This window comes from Blennius ocellaris (genome assembly GCF_963422515.1).
Source record: "Blennius ocellaris genome assembly, chromosome: 7".
Taxonomy (NCBI): Eukaryota; Metazoa; Chordata; class Actinopteri; order Blenniiformes; family Blenniidae; genus Blennius; species Blennius ocellaris.
In genome coordinates, this window is record NC_137656.1 from 22,135,494 (window position 1) to 22,155,526 (window position 20,033).

At 43.0% G+C, this 20,033-nt stretch overlaps 1 protein-coding gene across 2 annotated transcripts in view; it reads left to right on the top strand.

The window, feature by feature from the left end:
• The window catches only part of lmx1bb (LIM homeobox transcription factor 1, beta b), a 50,232-nt gene that overhangs the window by 3,539 nt on the left and 26,660 nt on the right, over positions 1-20,033 (top strand). For both annotated transcript variants that reach the window (XM_080499804.1, XM_080499805.1), the window contains 2 exons: positions 199-321; positions 750-936. In XM_080499804.1, coding sequence (XP_080355930.1) covers positions 199-321; positions 750-936 — 310 coding nt within the window. The remainder of the gene's footprint in view (positions 1-198; positions 322-749; positions 937-20,033) is intronic.

Sequence of the window (20,033 nt, forward strand, 5' to 3'; positions counted from 1 at the left end):
ACCCTTTTTTTGTTGTTGTTGTCCTCCGAGCGGCAGGCTGACTTGTCACGCGGAGCTCAGAGGCTTTTCAACAGGTTTCCAAGCTCTTCCTCCAGACAGCTTTTTTTTTTTTTTTTTTTTTTTTTTTGGTGTGTGTGTGTGTTGCCTGGGATTTCCCTTCTCCGAGTCTTGACCGTGTTCTTATGGACATTGCAACAGGTCTGGTGTCGCTGGAGCGCCTCTCCGCGGGAGAACAGTCCGAGACGTGCATCATGTTGGACGGCATAAAAATCGAAGATCATCCCCTTCGATCGGGACAAGCCACGCTCGGGGTTATGCTCGGTGAGTTCTCCCCTTTTCCCCCTTCAAATAAACTTTTTTTTTTTAAATTTTTTTAATAACACATCTGCAAATCACGTAGAAGTATAAAACAATAGAGAGTGAATGGAATTATTTCTGCATGCGCATTTCCTGCGAAGATGTTCCTATTGTGCAGAAATCGAAAAAAGAAATTGGTCTCATTTATACGTGTTATAAGTTTTGAATAAATGTATGTTAATATTGTGTTTTTTTGTTTGGATAAAAGCTGAAGGCTTTATTGTGCAGGAGATAAAGCAGTTTTTTTTTAATTAATTTCCCCAATATCTAATGGGATGATAGATTGCAGAGCTGCAGCGTTTTTCGTGGTCCGAGTCTCTTCCAGTGCACGTCGCAGGCCTGCTCCTTGTTCCTGACGGGCCCTCTCCCCGCTCCTCTGCTGCCTTTTTCAGGGTCGGAGTGTCACCATAGGTCCGTGTGTGAGGGATGCCAGCGTCCCATCTCCGACCGCTTCCTGATGAGAGTCAACGACTCCTCATGGCACGAGGAGTGTTTGCAGTGCACCGTGTGTCAACAGCCTCTCACCACCAGCTGTTACTTCAGAGAAAGGAAACTTTACTGCAAACACGACTACCAACAGTAAGCACAATTTCTGGGCTTCTCCTTTCTCTTTCTCTTTTATTTTAAATATTTCTTTGCTTGGCGAGCAGTGATTGTGTGTGTGTTTTTTTAACGATATATATTGGGATTGTGTGTCGGACTTGAAGGCCCTCTGAGTGTGTCACTGTGAAAAAAAATACACTTGAATACGAAAATGTATTGCACTTTCGAAAAATGGCAAAATAGAAGGGTTCCGATTTGTCAATGAGCTTTTTATTTATTGCGTAATTACGCAAACAAAACGTGCGCATTTATATCAGGTTTTTTTCTTTTTACTGGGGAAAACATTATATATCCTCATTGCTATAGCTTTGTTATTGTCTCCATATTTGCACATTAGTCTCCGCACAGCCGTTGCATCTTTCACATACAAAACATTTTTTTGGAGCGACATTGTGCATCGATGCTTTTAATTCTCCTTTTCCCATCAACAAGAACTTCATCACACAAAACTTTACCTCTGAAGGCTCGTGCAAACTCTTTAAGGGTACAACACACAATTTTGAGTTATTTTACAGTCATTCTCGAAGGCATTTTACTCTGGGAAAACGCACGCATCGATTTGTCACACTACAATAAAAACAAAACATTACATTTTTTTAAATTATATTTGTTCGGTTATTTTGACAGAAACGCATTTCTTCGTTTCATTGATTATATCCCACATTTGAAAAACGATTTTCTTTTACATACAATTTTTTTTTTGCCAATTTTACTCTCTGAAACGTGTTGCATCTTGCGGCGCAATTTCACGGATGACTAAATATGAATATGCGCATTTCCTGCGCATTCTGCGTAGACAAAATAGTACAACTAATGATTTACTGTTTGCGCAAGCGTAATTTGCACCCCTACCAATAATAATAATAATAAAAAAAAAACTTGAAATAACACAAACCTTTTTTATTTTTTTATTTGAAAGATTTACATCGTGGGGAAAACTACGTATTAAAGCATTTTAAAAGTTGGTGTTTTAATTATAAGGGTATATCGATATTATTAAATGCAGATTGTTTATTTGACTATTTGCTCTGGAGATTAAAATTCAACAGTATTAATATTAAAGGTGCTAATAATAATTTTATAAATTGTAAACAAACAATAATTCAGCCGAATAATCCTGTTGTTCTTTCTTAAATGGTAGAAATTATCATAGAGTTTTATGATTCAGTGTGGGGGGTGGAAAAAAAGCATTTCATAAATGTAAATTGAATGGCAGCTGGAAAAATCTTCCCATGAAAACATTCCTCGCGTGGCAGATATTCACAGTGGAGTAGGATAAATGAGTAAATTGAATTAGTAAATTATCACATAAAAGAAGCAAAGATGGCAGATATGGTGGAGCAAAACGCTGAGCCTCGGCAACACAAGTGTGTAACAATGCTGAGGGTTGCCGTTTGGCCTGCGAGGACCCCGGGGTGCCCTGTGTTTCTCATCGCATGAGCGCTTTTCATGCCTGTCACTAAATTTTCAGCTTTTTGTGTCCGGGCTTTTTAACAATTCTACTTCGATTACCGGGACATTATGGCTCTCTGCTAGATACCTTGCAAAGCAACAAAGAGTTACATCTATTGCCATGCGTGCTATTCATCCAGCTTTGTGGCAGGAGTGTAGTCGCCCGATAACAATGGAAAATTCATAGCAGTAACTAGGGGAGACCAGAGTCCCGGCGTCACGGCTGAGAGGTGGCTGGAAGTTGAGACAGCCCGGCAGAGGGAAGGATCTCTTTCTCATGCCTGGTTTAGCACCGGCTCAATTTCTCTCTTTCTTTTTTTCTAAATATTTGTTTGCCGTGTCCAAAGAGAAGAAGACAGCATTAAGAGGCAGACACAGTGAGACAGAAATGATCTATCTGGCTCTGAAATAATTCTCCTTCCTTGGCATTTTCCTTCTGATATGCTGTGGAGGAACCATGTTTGGAAGGAGGGCTGACCATCTCCGTCCCTTTATCTGTTGGTACTGGGAGCTTGTGTGGCAAAGCCTGATCCCTCCAGCCAAATGCAACAACCTGCTGGGTGCCGTCCTGCTCTCGCACACCATTATTTATCACATCTTTTAATTCATCTCCCACCTTTTTTTCTTCTTCTACGTAACCCCTCCCAGGTTGGATTAGCTGGTGGCTCCCTTTATCGCACCAACATAAATAGCCCCTTTTTCTTGTTTATTCCATTTGCATTGATGGGATACTTAAAGATGTAATTGGCACCTTTTTGACTTTTATGACACCCATTTAAGATGCATTTGTCAGCCCACAAACTGCTTTGGGCTGTGAAGAGGGCTTCTAGCCTTACAGAGGTCTACGTGCCTAATTACATTCCTACAGCAACTGATTCATGCCCCGTAATCAGCTCTCACTAGCTATAATAAATCAAGGAATTGGCAAGCAGTCTTTTTTCGCACCTTTGGAAGAGGTTTAAGTGCAGACGGGGGAAAACAATTGTGTACAGTGTTATTAAAACTCCCACCAACACAGTTCAACACATCTTGCTCCATATAGTGCAATTATATAATAACAAGATTGGATTTTATTAGCCTTTTCCCCATATGTTTGTGTTTTTTTTTTTTTTTTTTTATGTCATGAAGTGGATCTGTATTGATATGGTATTTTTTGTGTGTGAATGAGGCGTGCTTAGCACACCCGAAATACCTGAAATGTACAGACGTCAGACGTGCTTTTCCAGGGTTGGGAAATAAAATCAAATAGATATGAGAAAAGCAGAGGTATACAGACAGGAATACAGCGCTTCAGTTTGATCCCAGTGAAGGCAAACAGGCAGGGCTGTCAGTTGGAGGAGAGCCGCAGCCGTAGAAGGAGGAACAAGCTGGAACGAGACGGGCGGTATGTAAAAGGTAGAGTGGAATTACACCATTCCAAGAGAGTTTTGTTGTGCCCTGGTGTTTAGAGGTCAATTATACATCATTAGAAAGAGAGAGATCGTTTCCCCAGAGGGACACTTCCTCTAACCAGGCAGATGCCTTGAAAGGAGCCGTGTAATAAGGCCTATCACTTGACCAAAGTGTTGGACAACACCCCTGTAATAGACTGCCTTGTTAGAAACTGCCATGGGCTCCATCTACAAAGCATAACATTAACTAACCATATTATACACCGCGCTGCCCACTTTTGGGTAGCACTGATGCATTAAAACGTTGCGTTCCAGTGAGGATGTTTTTTTTGTTTTATTTCCATGACCCCATAAAGTTTTACTGTCGAGCAAAATGTTATTTTAGATTGTTACATGTGTAACTCATCCGAACACACCAGCATGCAGATTTCTTTTTTTTTTTTCTTTACTCCAAATCTTTTTACCTCACGTGCTGTAAGCAGAATTTTTTTTTTTTTTTTTTTTTAATTCAGGTCACGGTAGTATGAGTAGTAGAAAAACACTGTGGTGATGAAGCCATAAAAGCAGAGCTCCCACAACCTGTCTCACCTCCCGCGTACGCTGGACGATCCCCCGGTGTGCTGAGAGCTGCTTTTTTAGAACAGTTTGGAGTGCCCTCCTGTGAAATTGTTGTTTTTTAATTAGCTGTGCTTGGGACGCTGCAGCAGTGTGCGCCGGATAGATGCTGACGGCTGGGTTTCTGTGTTAGCTCGCCCAGTGCGTGTGTGTGTGTGTGTGTGTGTGTGTGTGTGTGTGTGTGTGTGTGTGTGTGTGTGTGTGTGTTTTACTCACACTGGGACACTCCCGCGTGGCCTGGCACTTTGTGAGCACTCATACACTCACCAAGAAGGGAAGAAGAAGAAGAAGAAGAAGAAGAAGAAGAAGAAGAAGAAGAAGGGAAAAAAACAAAACAAAACAAAACACCAGGATGTACTTTGTGTTGTCAACCCAGCTGGGTAGTTTTGCAGTTAATTAAAGACTGTCCTCAATCCTGCTGAAGTATTTCAGAGGCAGCTCTGCGGGCAGATCTGCGGGTGCACGTTCCTTTGTGGAGGACTTTTAAACTTCCAGGCATACTTCATTATTTTTTTAATTCTCCCTAAAAAGGATAAAAATGTGTCTTTAGCTGCTGATCTTGGGTAAATAAAAGCGGACTTCTGGAGAGAGACAAATCTAATGTTAGGAACACAAAGCTGGATAATATTGCTTCAGCTTGCTGGGATTTTTTAGTGCTCGGCGAGGAGCTAGCTGGAGCTGGCCCCGTTCCTCTGTAAGGAAGTATTGGGTTTTATGTCAACATGGCTCGGCCTGTCCCAGCAGCATACTAGGATGCGTCATCTGTCATCCCATGGTTTGCTGACTGTGACCCACCGCCCCTCCATTGCCAACACATTCAGACCCATCAAAAGACCAGTTGTACATCACTGATTTGCATCACATTGGTCGATATTTAAACAAAAAGCCATGCCTGGCTCGGAATAATATTTAGAATCTACACAAACGTTTGTATATATGCGAGAGGAACGGTTATATATTGTTTTCCAACGGCCCTATTTGTGTGTATTTACCTAATATTTCTGTGATGTAGTGTGTAAATCTCAAGCGCCCAGATTGATATCAAATCAGGTGATTACATGAAGGTGTGTGTGTGTGTGTGTGTGTGTGTGTGTGTGTGTGTGTGTGTGTGTGTGTGTGTGTGTGTGTGTGTGTGTGTGTGTGTGTGTGTGTGTGTGAGTGTGTGTGTGTGTGTGTGTGTGGCAGCCAGCAGCAGCAGCAGTCGGAGCACAAAGCACTTTGTAGGACGCTATGGGAAGCCACAGAGGCTCAGCCTCGGTAATGCCCATCACCACTTTAGAGGCCAGACTGGTGGCGAGGGATGTGGAAAGAGGTCTCTGCGGCTTTGTGTGGGGGAGCTGTTGTGCAGGGGAGGAGAAGGATCTGCAGAGGGATCTGCCTGGTGTGCTCACATTACACTGGATGATAGCGGAGGGGTGCAGAGGAACTCAAGCATGCAATTTGTTGGTAGCCACAATTTAACCTCATCTCCTAAAGCCGGCTGTTAGGCAGCCAGTGGGACATGTCAGTCAATCGGGAATGCTAATCAGTGACGGTGGAGAGAAGGCTCTGGGCTTGGCGTTGCAGTGATTTTCATTACGGGCTCCGAGTCCTCGGGCCTTCAGGTTTATTTTCACAGCATGACAACTCTTCATAACAAAAAAGCAAGGCAACCACAAACCATTAAATGCAATTTACAAATTAGATTTTGGCTAAATCTGTGAAATACTGTAATGGTCTTCTTAAAGTTGCCGGCCCAGAAACACGCGTACTCAGCAAATGTTTTCAATTTTGATTTGCCAGATTACATGTTTAAATCAAGATAGTGAAAATTATCAGTGGCTGGATTTCGCTCAAATTATTCCTTTCAAATACCATCTACTGTGTGTTCGTTGTAGTGTAACTGTTCCCTTTTTCTCCCTCTTGCATATTTGCAGTGTTTGTAATTACATTTCAGTCCTGTTTGTTTCATCTCGCTTCTATAGCGCGCAAATAGCCCACACTTGTTTCTTTAGGCGGCCCGGTCGAACGTGCATGAGAAATTGAGACATGGCCTCTGCTTCTGGCTCGCGGTATCGCTGCTGGCCCCAACTGTGTATATGTGATCCCACTCTGGAATGTTTTTCCAACACGTAGGCTTTTCGCAGATACACTAGAGAGGACTGGCATCACAGTGGCAAGTGCTGCATTCAGACTGTTGTGTGCCCAAGGCTTACTCTCACACTCACATCACACATTCTAGCTCTACATGGGAATGGGCAGAGCAGTGTGTTTGTCTACATACACCCCAGGTTTTTTGTGAGGGTGTGGACGCATGTGTATGTACACTTGCTTCCTCTCTCTGCTGCCTTTCTTTCTTTGTTTCTAAACTAAGCTCCTTCCACCGCGTTGCATTGACTCTATGCATTGTGGTGAAACATGTAAGCACCTTGTCCCGGCTATGGCATGTCAGATTTGGTTCCCCTTGAATTGCAGCAGTGTAGATTTTTTGCACATATGCATCAAAACACGTTTCTTTCTTTTCTTTTCTTTTTTTTTAAACTCTTTTAATCTTCATCAAATGAGATTAGTCCCCAAATACCGGTATTCCTGCCCAAAGTGACTGACAGAGATTTGCACTTTTATCATTAAGTGTGACACTAAGCTGGTCGGAGCTTTGTCTTGAATGGAGGGTCTGACGGAAACGGGGGCTCCTAATCCTTTTATTTGTGTCAGGCCCAGAAAGAGGGAAGAATGGGGCCAGGGTGGGATGGGGCTGCAGAATGCCGTGGCCCTTAGTCCCCTCCAGACCCGGCCTCCACAGCCAAGTGAGCATGAGACTCATCTTATGTGGTCTATGCACTCGAGCAGACACACACACACACACACGCACACACACACACACACACACACGCACGCACACACACACACACACACACACACACACACACACACACACACACGTTTGTGCATCTACAGGACAGCGTGGTTTTTAAAAATAAATAAAATTGAATGACCGTGTACACGATGGCAAAACCTGCATATTGAGTTTTCATTGCTTATGTATGTAAACAAATATAGATGCAGACGTGCGTAGCATAGTCCCTCCAGAGTGTGTACCTGCTCACAGTCACACCAGAGCAAATGCCTCCATCTCTGGGTACACGGACTGTCATGGCAGGAGGTTCAGTCTAGGATGAGATTAATAAAGTTTGCCGGTTCCCTGGTCGAGGTCCAACGCAAAGCTTTTGTCCGCGGCTCACATCGGGTTGTGGGGCTTCAGCTCCTTTTGTGTGTGCACCCTTGTGGTAATCCATCTCCAGCGGGAGTCCCCCGAGGCACTTTATTTACTCATTCAACTGTTTGGAAGTCTGTTAGACTGCAGATCAGATGCAGTGAGACCAATGTGATTACTTTAACCAGCACTTGCAGATTCCTGCCCAGCATCTCCTCTCACCCTGAGCTGGTGAACTCTGCAGGTGGGAGGGAAGACCCTCACCAGCTCATCCTTCTCTGTCCGTCCTGTTTACCGCCATGCTTTTGGAAGGGCCAGTCCAATATTCTCTGTTATGAAAATTCTGCATTAGGTTTTGAATTTCCTGCGCCCACACACTGCTGAGCTGATAATTCCTTTATTATTCTTGTGTTTCTGAGTTTGCTTCTTTTTTTTCTTCTTCTTCTTCTTCTTCTTTTCAATTTCAAAAAATCCTTAAACTGGCGGCCTCCTAATTTTTTGCATTTGTTTGGTCTCGCTCTCTTTCTTAGTGCATCATAATTGAGCGCCACAGTGAATGGGGTGTCATAGTGTGAAAACTAACATCTATGTTTTATTGCAAACAATGAAATGGATTTGGTTATCCATCCATCAACATTAACCCAGAGCCATGTATTTGGGGCTAACCCCCATGTTAAACCACTGCAGGCTGTCAGACTCTCTGAATTTACTCTCCATCTCTTCCCCTTGGCGTGGCTGGGGAATTTGGTTGCGATCAGCTGCCAGGATGAGCATCTACAGCGAGAGCTCCCTAAACTCGCTGTTTAGAACCAGCCGCTGATTGGTGATGGCTGTCTTGGCAGGAAAAATAACCCTGTATGAAAACACTGCAGATTGAATTTCTACACGTCTGACTCACTCCAGTCCTCTTTGACCGGCCCCCCCACGGCAAGCCAGCATGATTTGTGCATGAGGTCCCGTGACCCATGGAAGCTTCAAAAAGCAGCGAGGGGAAATATTTGGATGATCCTGATGGGGGAGTGGAGACGTGGGAGGGAGGGAGAGACGACAGGGGCAGGGTAAGAACAGGGTCCTAAGCGGTGTAAGGCAAGGCAGATGTGGAGAATCTGCAGTGCAGCCGTGATGACAGCAAGGTGGGTGTGGAAACGATGACTGCCCATCAATTCTTGGCTCTCAGAACCCCCCCCCCCCCCCCCCCCACGCACCACCTACGCATCTACTGCCACCCCTTGTGTCCCTTCGGGGACCGACGCCATGTTCTGCATGAAAAGGTGTCAAACAGGAGGTAACTGTTCACTGCAGGTTGGAAAGAGTTACTATAGAAGAAGCATTACATCATTAGACTTCATGCCATGATACTGATCGTTTGTACCCCCCCCCGCTGTACGCCCCCGATCCCTTCTCCTCTCCCTTTACCTTTCCTCTGCTGGCTAGATATTAATATTTCCCAGAAAGCTCCTACAATACATCTTCTTGGGAAATTCCACATCTCTCAAACTCTGCAAAATGATCTGGTGTCTATGAAAGGGATGGATAAGGGGATAAAACAGAAAAAAAAATGTTCAAAGGTTCTTTTTTTTTTGAATGTGCGTCTGCAGGATGGCGGTTGTCTCAATAAGAAAAATGTATTACTCCAGGTAAAGGCTGAGTTGTTTGCTCCATTCATCTAAATTTCCTTCTCTGGTGTATAGTATTGTTTGACTCAACCTCTTGGCCTCGTAGCACATTATTTATGCACAGAATTTGCCTCTGGGAGCCTCTCACTGGAAACCCCATTGAACAGAAATAGCTGTAGTAGACTGAGGTTCAATGCAAATCCAAACTCAGCAATAAAAAAAAAAAAAAAAAGAAGGAAAAAAAGAAAAGGGGAAAAAAGAAAAGCAAATGTGTGGTTGGAGGCAGTCCCAATCCGTTTTTGGCCTCTCTGCTTGTCGCTGCCTCCTCCTGAGAGTGGGTGGGTTGGCTGACCCCCCGGTGTGTGTGTCTGCCTTTACACCGGCCCCGTAGGTTCAGCATCACAGGGGAGCGTCGCTCCAGCCTGAGGCCGGAGTTGCGCTCTCTGAAACCAGAGCTGCTCGCTTGTGTTGTGATCCCAGCTGGAGAGACAGCTCTGGCTCTGTGCGGCGCCCTCGCTCAGCGTGCCGCCGGGGTCACCGGTGGCCTCTCGGCCTGCAGTGTTCATCGCTCCACTGCACTTCGGCGCAGCGCCGGCTTGGACCTTATTATTTATTGAGCTTCAGCCTTCAGCTCTTCTAAGGTTCTGTCCCGCAACAAATATCAGGGAGCTGAAGTTTTGATGGGGTCGTGATATTAGTTACATCAAGCTTGAGAAGTCAAATCATCCGAAATGTTCAAGTCCGTCTGTGAGAGCCGCGGTGACGAGTGTTTCACATGACTTGTATAGTCAATAATTTTCCCTTCAACGGTAAAAGTCCACACGTTATGTTTAAGTTAAATGGCTTCATTTTTAAAGGTTAAATTGTGAAGTAGCCAGATTTTGTTCATTCGCCAAGAAAAAAAAAAAAGCTACTTTGAGTGTTTGTGGTGTGAAACGTGTCCTCAAGTCTGTGTTTTTCTTCACACATGTTTACAGTATCTCATGGTATCTGATAGCTTCCAGCTCCACCGTGCATTTAATCGGGCTGATTTGCATTCCTACGTGAATGTGCTTGCGTTTGTGCGTTTGTGTGTGTGTGTGTGTGTGTGTGTGTGTGTGTGTGTGTGTGTGTGTGTGTGTGTGTGTGTGTGTGTGTGTGTGTGTGTGTGTGTGTGTGTGTGTGTGTGTGTGTGTGTGTGTGTGCGCGCGCCTGCTTGCATGTGTGTGTGTAGAGGGTCTGTCACTCAGCCAAGCATTGGACATACTGTTGGCAGGCGACACAGTCTGTGGATTCTCCTCTTGGTCGTGCTGCTCTGGAGGCAGAAAACGGTGCGTGCCACCCAAACCACCAGCCAATGCACCCCCCACCCCCCCACCCCACCCCTCTCTCTCTCTTCTCTATCATCAGCCAAGCAACCCCTCTCCCTGCTCTCCATGCTCTCCTTTTCCTGGGCCCCCGAATCTGGGCTGTGGCCTGTGGATGAGTGCTACATCCTGGCTGTCAGCACAGGGGTTAGCTGGGGATTGGCCTGTGGTGGAAGTGCAGTATCAGGCCCTGTCTGTCAGCTCCTCGTTCCACTTCCTCCCGCCCCTCGGTGCAGCCTGCCGTCAGTGGCACAAACATACGTTAAGCTGTGACTGACTCAGATCTCTGGCTCGAAAATGAAAGGATCGCCCTCAGAATAGGCATATTCATAGCCGTGCCAATGAAAAGGGGCTGTTTAAGTGCTCGGGTGTTGTGTTTTTAAACAGACCGCAAAAGCTTTGACAGACGGTTTACTATTTCACCCAGTATTTCATTTCAGGTGCTTTCTGACTTCCGAAGACCGACCACTCACCCACAGCATGTATTTGCATACAGTTACAGCTCCCTTGCAACCATGACCCCCCCCCCCCTTTTTATGCCATTTTTCAGATTGATATATGTTTACAAAATGTCACACTGGGTTTTACATAAATCATGTCGGTCATATATTTTGTGCCAAGATTTAGATTCTGTGCACATACAGGGAGACATACCTTGACTCTGTCTGTGGTTCACATTATGTGATACACACACACAGGTACATACGAGCTCACGCACACATGGACACACATCTGTACCGCATATGGTTGTAGACAGGCCTACACATGTCAGAGGATTTGCGACTATAATCAGATTAATTGGTCCATCTCTCCTTGGAAACATCATATATACACATGAAGGCCTCTGGTAGCTTTCAGCTGGATACTGCTTACAATAACCAGAAGTCAGGCAGCAGGCGCAAGGTCACAGAGGTCACAGCACGCTCTCTGGCACCGGCACATCTTTATGGCTTACATGTTCGAAAAATTATTACAACACTTACAGCCTCATTCTGTCTGACAGAGGAGGAATTTCTATCTGTTCCTCTTAAGAGCTCGAACTTCTGTAAGCAGCGCTCTCTTCTAGTTAAATGTGACACAGAGAAACCTGTTTTTCTCCAGAACATAAACACGGAGGTTAGTGTTGTTTGGCAGAAGCCTCGACCTCTTCAAAGACAGTGGCACAACCTTTGCAAAGAATATTGTAAATCCATTAACCATAATCCTTATTAACATTCTTGGAGCTCCATGCAGGTTCAGTGCCTCGGTACAGTGCCTATGTTTTTCTTGTTGCCCACAAGTATGTCTACGTGAGGGACTATATACACACACGCTGCCGTTCATGATTTTATTATAGGTTTAAGCCACACCACAATATATACAAGGGAATAAATAAGGCTCCCTGTCTCTTTTTCTTTTTCTTCTTTTTCTGTCTCCTATGAATTAAAACGTATTGTTCTGTTTGCATGTTATATCATTATTATGTCTTGCGGGCGACTGAGGGTCAACATTACCTGCAGTGCTAAGGGTCACGTCATGGTGCGAAAAGGCTGTCGTTTCCAGCCGACGGTGCTTCTGAGTATCAGCACTTAAGCAGTTATGCATGGGGAGATCGTGAGCTCGCTCAAGTCATTTGATCACGGAGGAATGGAGAGCATAGCAATTACAGTTTGGTTAATAAAAATTATGCAGTTCAATCAGTTCATCCAGCAGTGAAACCTGAATAATATGTGATATTGAAACAGGCAGCTCAAAGGAATGACACAGCTAAGAGCAACTCATAGTGATGTTCGCACAGACAAAATAGCTTAACCCATTAAAGCCGGGAGCAAAATTTACAATATGTGAATGACTATCAAGAGGCTGATGCAGTGTAGAGTATGATCTGTAATCACCATTAATATGAATAATGATTCGATTATTGATGTTAAAATAGACCCATAGATTCATGCACTGTTTTGACCAAAAATATAAATATGAATAATAATTGTGAATGCATATTTTTAGATAAAAGTGAATAGATACAGACTTTATTAATCTTGAGGGAAATTCATGTATTATTATTATTATTATTATTATTATTATTATTATTATTATTATTATTATTATTATTATCAAATACTAACAATAATCACAGTTCCGTGCATATAAACGATATGAAACTATTGCAGCAATAATAGTCATATATAAAGATTACAGAGGATTATTTGGTTTGAGCAGATACGTTTTCGAGCTTATTAGTGAAACGCATCTGCACAACAACCAATGTACGATGTAAAGCCAAGGCACAGCCAAGTCTAAAGGATGCACATACTCAGTACACAACCCTAACTAAAGACATGTGAATGTCATCTCATGTCTTTTTTTGGTGAACAGCATGAATTAATACCAGGTGAACATAAGTAGAATTCTTTTTTTTTGTTTGTTTTACTGGTTGGGTTTACAGGTAATGAAATGATTTATAGAAATCGATAGACATTATAACAATACAATGAAGAAGCAATGTTTGATCAGTAGAACCAATAAATCCAGCGCTCAGTTGTGTGATTGAAGAGAGCACCTTTACAAATGTATCCGAATGATCTAACTTTTCCAATCAATTCATCTTAACACCATTAGAATTTGCTGGGTTGTGTCTGTGCGGGTGAGCACGAGTTCATCTGGCAGGTCAGCCGGAGTGTGCCTGACAAAAATGTTGAGGTACCTCCGCTTCAGAGGGGAGAAATATGATATTTATGCCCTGACTTCCACTTGAAACTAATGGCTGGAGTGTGGCCGCGTGAATCCACCTCTGTGTCATTTATCTTATGGGATGAAGTTCACAGAATCTCAAACATTTGGATAGTTTTTGGATAATCTTTCACGAGTAGGCCAGGTTAACCTTAACACACCTCTTTAGGATGGTCCAACATTTCCCTCCCGCCTGCTCTGCCTCATGTGGTAAAACACCACTCCGCTGGCACTTAGGGTGAGTGAAACAACCCATAAAAACAGTATTTTGCAAATACTGCTTCTGCCCAGCTCTGTTTTTTTCACACATTCTGGCGCTAATAAGCTCTGACACACCCTAAACAACCAGCCTCTCAGAGAGTACGTCCAGTGTGGAGCGGCGGTTTGGTGTCCGGGGGAAGCCTGCGGTTCTGGAGCCAGAGACGGAGTCGTGCCCTGCCGTCCCACAGAGATGACAGGACGATAAGAAAGAGAGTTGGCCTCTCCTCACAAAAACATCCCACCAGGAACTAACCTAACCTGGGGGAGACATGGAGGGCTTTTCGGACTCGTGTCAAGACCTATCGTCGCTGGAAAGAAACACACAGGGGAAGAAAAAAAAAAACAAGTTTATTTCTCCATCAAAACTGAGGATTCCTTGAACGGTGTTGACTAGTCATTCAGAAGCGATCAGAATCTGCTGTAAGATGTTCCTGCGGTTTGAAAATATCCATATCAGATTTATAGTACAACAGCATGCCTCCGTATGTCACAACTTTGGCTTTGTGACATGACTTCTCCCAACCAACAGCCACAGAAATCAAGGGGTGGAGAGAGAGACTAAGTACAAGCGACAGACTCTTGGCAGACACAGCGCCTGCAGTTATAACTTAGAAAACCGCTTATAGTTTGCAATATTTGAGAAGGCGAAGTGAAAAGGTAGCCATTTCTCCTAGACGATGCGTAATGAGGGAACCGTAGGGAAGAAGAAACAGCGAGCGGTTTCTGGAAGCGGCACTAACACAGGGATCAGCAGCATTAAAAGAGATTTACACCCCCAGCTCTTAAACAGTTTTCTTTTGCTCAATGGTTCCTCTTTTACAGATATTTCAAGGAAGTAATAAACTGCACTGACAAGCGTTCGAGTGCCTTTGAAACATCCCTCATGGGCAACAGAGCTCCATCATTTCTATCACAGTCTGCACTGTTTTTAGTTGTTTGTTGTTTTTTCAATTTTTTCTTGTGTAAAAGTCTGCCTGTTTCTCTGTGTTAATGGCATTTGGCATCGCTTTATTATTATCATCAGCTTGTTGTTGTTTATATCAAAGAAATGTTGCATAACTAACTATAATCCATCAAGCAATATGCTCTCCCCAAGGGTAAGTCAGTACAACATTCATCTTGATGTGAGCGTTGCATGTTTGCCGTGTGGTTTAAGTCTACAGACTGTTTTTCTTGACAGTTAAGTTCTTTTGAAGCTGACGGCGTGGTCCAGAAGGAGGCCCTGCACAGTGTAAGATGTCATACACCCACTGTGCTGACCAACATGCTGTATGGGCCTTGATGTGCCCATAACATTTAATGGTACTTTGGCAAATACTGATGGAAACTCTTGCTTTGCCTCGTAATCACATTTTGTTCCCTCCTTTCTGGTCGCTCTTTTTTTTTTTTTCTCTTCTTATTTACCATAATTATTCGTTTGCGTCTTTGATACACTTAAGTATGAACTCATGGCTACAAGAAAAGAGTGGAAAAAATATGCATTATCTGCTAATTATTAAGATTAGGAGTGGGATAAAGAAACCAGAACGAAAGGGAACATTTGTCTTGAGTAAGCCACGGTTCCCCTCATCCTGCAACCCCTCAGCAGGGCTTTTTGTTGTCCCGCTGTCCCAGCAGACCATCACAGTGTTTCTTGTGGGTTCGATGCCGCCCGGACGGCAGTGTGCAGGTACTGGAGGGGAGCGGGGAAGGCGGAGGTCATGCCGTGGCACGTCCACGTCTCAGTGTGGGAATGAGGAAACATCTCGACCTCGCACACAGGTTGTCAAGAAGGAACAGCCTGCTTCTGATTAGTCACTCTGATCTGCAGTGATAAACAATTCCTGTGGTCTCCTGCCCACTGAGACATCACTAGCAACGACTGAGTGTTCACGGGTGGGCTTGTGAGTTTGTTTGTATGCTCAGACATGTAGGCTATAAGTGTTGTGAGATGTGGGCTTTTTTTTTTTTTTTTTTTTTTTGCGCCTTAAAAGCCGTGTTCCAAAAGCTCAATCAAAATAATTACGATTTTTCAAAGATAGCACAAATGTTGATATTTATTTGGTCAGACCGTGGGCATCGTGTATATTTGTAGAAGCCTGCAATGGAGTAAGATTATGCTCCAGTGGTCGACAGTGACTTCACAAATGTAATTTACAATCCAAAACATGAGGGTTTGTGGTCATTTCAGTAATGTCGCATGTTGAAGGTTGAGCCAATTAGATAAAAAGAAACCATGGATGAGATATCGCTTCATGCCAAATCTACATCGCGCAAAGGTCCAAAACCATAAAGCAGTGGGGGATGGAGGAGTTTTTAAAACATTTCACTCACAGAGCCCGGTGTCCTCTTTGCCCTCGCTGGTAACTGGCAAAGTTTATCTATTGCTGCGATTCTGTGCAGATGCCTGGCACCGAGCCTCGCGGTGATAAAAACGTCTTTGGGAGGTAAGTGTTTATGGTGAGGATCCATAAGGTTAGCATGATCAAAGCCTTGCTTAGAGGGCATTAAGCAAAGAAGCAGGAATAATAAACAAAAATAGTCAGTTAGTCATACGATCAGATTTATGACCGATAGAAACCATGTCAGGGAGAAGTGGGCAGATTTCTGTCAGGCTGTTTTTTTTCGTTTTGTTTTGTTTTTTTATTGCCCTGAAAAACAGCCTAACAAAACAAAAAGTGCAGATCAGTTGAGTTTTAAGAACAATAGCAGTAAAAGATGGGAGGAAAGCATTTCAGATTTCACACCACAGATATACAAGTTTAATTGGCAAGTTCCTTTTGTGTTTTATTCGTTTTAGTCCACAACTGAAAGACACATCAAACCTGTCTACATAAACATAAAAATCTGATAACGGAGAGTAATCAGATAGTTGTAATAATCAGATCTGACATGTTTATATACACTTTAGAAATACTCTCATTAAAAATCCCTGGTTTACATGTTTCAGTCCTTTATCAGATTTTTCTTTCAGAGTACGAATGTATGAAGTTTGACTCCAACTTGCTGTTCGTCAAGGCTTTTCATCTCATTTACCATTAATTCACCTCCTCGTCACTCCAGAAGTTATTCCTGGAAGATGTTTGTCTTTTGCTCCATTGTCACTACGCAGTTTGAATTTTCTCAATTTTCTATTCTCAATTCTAATGTTATCTTGCACATTCATGAACTCTCAGTACAGTCACTTTGTGTGAATGTACCAGATTTAGCAATAGGCAAAAATACATCAGAGTATGAATCTCGATTCCTCATAACCAATTAACTGCTGCCATTGGCAAATATATAGCACTATGCTTAAATAATCTGATGACTCCCCAAATTATATAATGAGCTTATTTTTAGTGTGCATGAAAATAACACAAAAAATAACAATCAATACAGTATTTGAGACCCAAATACCCCTGAACTTTGAAAACCTATACTTGGGCCATAATTCCTTGTTTGAAGCAGAGGAAGGAAACAAAGCTGCTTCAGGCCCTCTTGGCGGCTAGTAAAAAAGCTATTACCAGAAAGTGGCTAAACTCGAATCCACCTACACTGGAAGATTGGCATGGAATTATTCTGGAAATATTTAAAGTGGAAAAATTGACCTATTATATCAGAATTCAAAAAGAGAAATTTGACTGAATATGGAATAAATGGATTGAATATATATCCCCAACCAGCGCAGACTTTGTGTGACCCCTTCAAAGTTTCATGAAACCATCCCCTGTCCTCTGTCTCATTTTTTCTTTCTTCTCCCTTTTCTCTTCTTTTGAAGACCCTTTTCTCTGAAGAAAATTTGAAAGTGAAAGCACCCTTGCTTCAATTGTTCATATTGTGCTATATCTTTGTGTGCAGTAAAATATGTGCGTGTAATTGAAGTACAAATCAGCACAGACGCGCAAACTGTATAAATGTGGGCAAGTGAGATCATATAGACATGCTGTACAGCAAACATATAAAATCTGACTTTGTGAAAGAATATTTAATGTTCTCGAGAGTGCAAATGGCAGTTTGAGACTCCCTGGGGGATCAAGCCACGCCACACGGTGTCACTTTCAGACTGTGGCCAATATGCCCAAATGAATATGTACATAATGCTATCTATGAAAAAATGGAAAAGGATTACATGTAAAATATATGAGTTGTCATAAATTGTTATTACCTTTTTCAACTAAATAAATAATTAAACAAATAGCACAAAATATAAAAATTATTGATTCTCAGTAAATAGTCTAAGGAAATAAGAAAAAAAAATTGTGTCACACAAGCATCCCGCGTCTCCTTAAGGTCTTTATTGGTGCTCAGTGTGAGGGAATGGCAGAATTGGTTGTTCTATCTGAGCATGCCCACAGTTACTCTCTACATACCCCAGTCATGCACAAAAAAAGTCAGATTGCATTGATGTGATCATGCATGATACACATATTAAAAAAAAATAAATAAACAGTGAAAAATGTATTCTTGCATTTCTATTTCTTTGTTTTCACATTCAAACATTTAAGGCATGTGTTTGGGGATTTACTGCTTCATGAGGACTTGCTACAAACTCCGTTGGCGTGATATTTGAAAGTGTTTTTAGTGGTAGCTTCGACCTCTCTGTAGCCCGGAGCGGTCCTGAAGCGATGGGAGTGGTGTACCACCCAGGCCTGCCATTCCCGTCCTGCCCAGTCATTTGCTCGCGGCTACAGCTTTAAGTGGGAATTATTGCTGGGGAGATAAGTATGGAGATAAGCCGGTCCTTGCTTGCAAGATGTATGAGGTGTCTGGACACGGAGAGAAGTGCACCTGACCTGGAAATGAATGGTGTGAAGGTACAAGTGCAGCACATGAACCTCCTTTTTCACCCGGCCCCTGTCTTGTAAGAGCAACACCCCAGATCACCACGTAGATAAGAGATGCAAATGGTTTATTGGAGGGTGGGGACTGAGAGGTCTCGTGCATTGGTTAGGTTAAAATTAGTGTAATTTGTATCCTGTAAAAATTAAGCCCTTGTTATTTTACAAATTGTTTGAAATGTATTTGTTAGGGGGTGGAAGCTTTAGACTCAGGGAAAAAAAAGATGAATACATTTAGATATTTTCTCCATTTATACATGAGGAGTAGTTTCAAAACCAATTGACTTGATAAAGAAGCTAAAATTTGTATCACTTAATATCGTGTAGTTAATATATGAATAAATTATTGATTTTGATGTGTGTATAGACACACTAAAAAGAGTCCATGATAATTATTTGTAATTTTAGGTGCCCTAAATGCAGATCAAATTATTTACACGGGCCATTGAGCTGCCTTGTTTTATTTCATTTGTATTTTCTTTAAAAGAGAAAGTGATTCGGTTGCTGCCTCACTAAGGTGTGTGGGAGAAACATTCCTCCTGCCTGGTATGTTAATTCACAGCTCCGGGCTCTGTACCAGCCGTCGCCCTTTGAAGTTGCTCTCAACGTTGCCTTTTCTCAATCAGGTGAACCCGTGGCCTCTCAGCGTTTTTATTTATTAGACAATCCCTCACATGTAAAAGATGATAAAACTGACATGTTACAGGCAGTCGCCGCTTTCACCCATCGACAAGAGCCCTTTGTTAAACACCCCAGCAAATTTGAGGTTTAAATTTGATGACACTTTACATGCCAGAGGAGCTTGCTCATTGGACAGCTGCCAAGGCACTAAAGAGAAGCCAGGCCAGATGATTATGATCTTACAGACACTGTCAGCAAAGCAGAGTACTCACAGGAAGATTTTATGTTTACCTATCGCTCTCAATTTCTGATTAACAAATCTCTCCATTCCTTCAGATTCATTAGACAATTTGCTTTGCTTCAGCATGTGCACATTGCTGCTGCTTGCCTACGTGGAACATTTACTCTCGAATGCCAATCTTACTGTTTTTCATCCCTCTGAAGAAGAATCATTGTCAGGTAGTCAGCTAATGTCCGAAAAGGTCACCTGCTGTTATGATCGACGCGAGCCGCGATGCTTTGACACCCCCCCCCCCCCCCCCCCCCCCAACGAAGAGTTATAGGTGGTTGGTCAGCTTGTCAGTCAGGTTGGGTGGGTTTTTTTTAATCATTTCGTCTTCGCTGGGGGGCTCTCCAGAGACCCCTGCAACGTTTAGCAGTCTGCAGCTCAGGACCCCGGGGCTCGTCTAAGCTCTGCCTGTATCCGAGCTGCCATTATTAGCTCTGCTCTCCAGAGCACGCCGCTCATCTCTCCCCTGAGAGGACGGCTGAGAAATGAAGCACGCTGGCGAGGCACAGCAGCGGAGGGCCAATAGCCCGACATGGAACAGTAATTACTCCATTGATATTCCTCACACAATAACACTGTCATCTCTCATTTGCATAACCTCGCTGGGCTCGCCACAGCAGATGAATGCATACGATCTTGTCAAAAGGCTGAAAGAGTTTCCATGGTATATGATTGGTGGGGTTTTTCACCGTCTTTTAGGTGCCAGTTTTGTTTCAAATGCACAGGATAAACTGTTTGATGATGATGAGGTTAACGAAAAAAGAGGGAGGAAAACACCTCT